At 30.3% G+C, this 1117-nt stretch overlaps 1 protein-coding gene across 1 annotated transcript in view; it reads left to right on the top strand.

Moving 5' to 3' along the window:
• Positions 1-330: 330 nt before the first annotated feature.
• Positions 331-1117, top strand: part of LOC119639866 — an 8492-nt gene continuing 7705 nt past the window's right edge. Inside the window, exon 1 of the mRNA XM_038037549.1 lies at positions 331-1031. Coding sequence (XP_037893477.1) covers positions 1004-1031 — 28 coding nt within the window. The 5' untranslated portion in view covers positions 331-1003. The remainder of the gene's footprint in view (positions 1032-1117) is intronic.

Below are 1117 nucleotides of genomic sequence, written 5' to 3'. Positions count from 1 at the left end.
TATCTGTTAATGTTTGAAAGACCGCTAAACGTTTGAATAATAAAGAAGAAGAATAAAAAAAAAAAAGAAAGAGATTTACCTGGAATACAAACAACATTAGATTTGATCTGTAAATACATTCGATCTACGAAATCAAAATATAAAATCAACTCAATCCAATCCACCAGCCAGTTATTCGCTAACGTTAGGCAGTCGTGTTCATTCAGGTTATCAAATAAAGGTTAAAAATCCGTTTTCTTTTTTCCTTTTTTTTTTTCTCAAACAAATTCTACTCATATCCTCTTGAGATATTTTATTAACTAAAAGAAGAAGAAGAAGAGTAAGAAGGAAAAAAAAAGACCAAGGCTCTTCACCGAACATCGTTTTCGTTTTTATCTTTTTTTTTTTTTGGTTTATTCAATTCAAGTTATATCGATCGGTTTAGCTAACAATCACGTAGAGCAGCATTTAAAAGAAAAGAAAAAAAGAGCAGCGAAGCAGACGCAAGCAGACTTTCTCGTGCTGCGCTTATACATATAAACTCTCAATTGATTATTGACTGCGGATACTGCTGCTCATTGGCTGGCTATGCTCTCGGCTGCCCGTCGCAAATACAATTTATTTTAGTCATTTGTCTCAAGACTCAATGATCATCAATTTAAAATTTTTCTTGTATCGATCAGTTTGCCTTTGTCTGCGCTTGTGCTACCATCATTAACTAACGTCGTAACAAACCAAGTTTATAAAACTAATAGAAATTCTTACTAATTGAATGAAATTCAATGAAATAGAAATCGAACAAAAACTTGAAAACTTGTCGTAAAAGAAAAAAACATTAATATATATTAAAAGAAAAAAAGGGTTTTTTTTTTGAAATTTTGAAATTCTTAAGTGTAGAAGAAAAGCGAATTAGCTGCGGTATCAGAGAAGACCTTGTCATTGGATTATATTCACTTTGACAGTTATACATTATTCGCTTGTGGATTATTGGCATTTTATTGGCGAAGCGATCTACCTTACAACAATGAATTTCATTTCAGTCTGCATAAAAGGTAAGTACATTTTTTTATTAAAAGGATACGTTTAGACTAAAACCCACAAAAATATATATATATATATATATATATATATATATATA

Source organism: Glossina fuscipes, unplaced genomic scaffold (assembly GCF_014805625.2).
Source record: "Glossina fuscipes isolate IAEA_lab_2018 unplaced genomic scaffold, Yale_Gfus_2 114, whole genome shotgun sequence".
NCBI lineage: Eukaryota > Metazoa > Arthropoda > Insecta > Diptera > Glossinidae > Glossina > Glossina fuscipes.
Note: the sequence above shows the minus strand (reverse complement) of the source record. Positions and strands in the feature narration are given on the sequence as shown.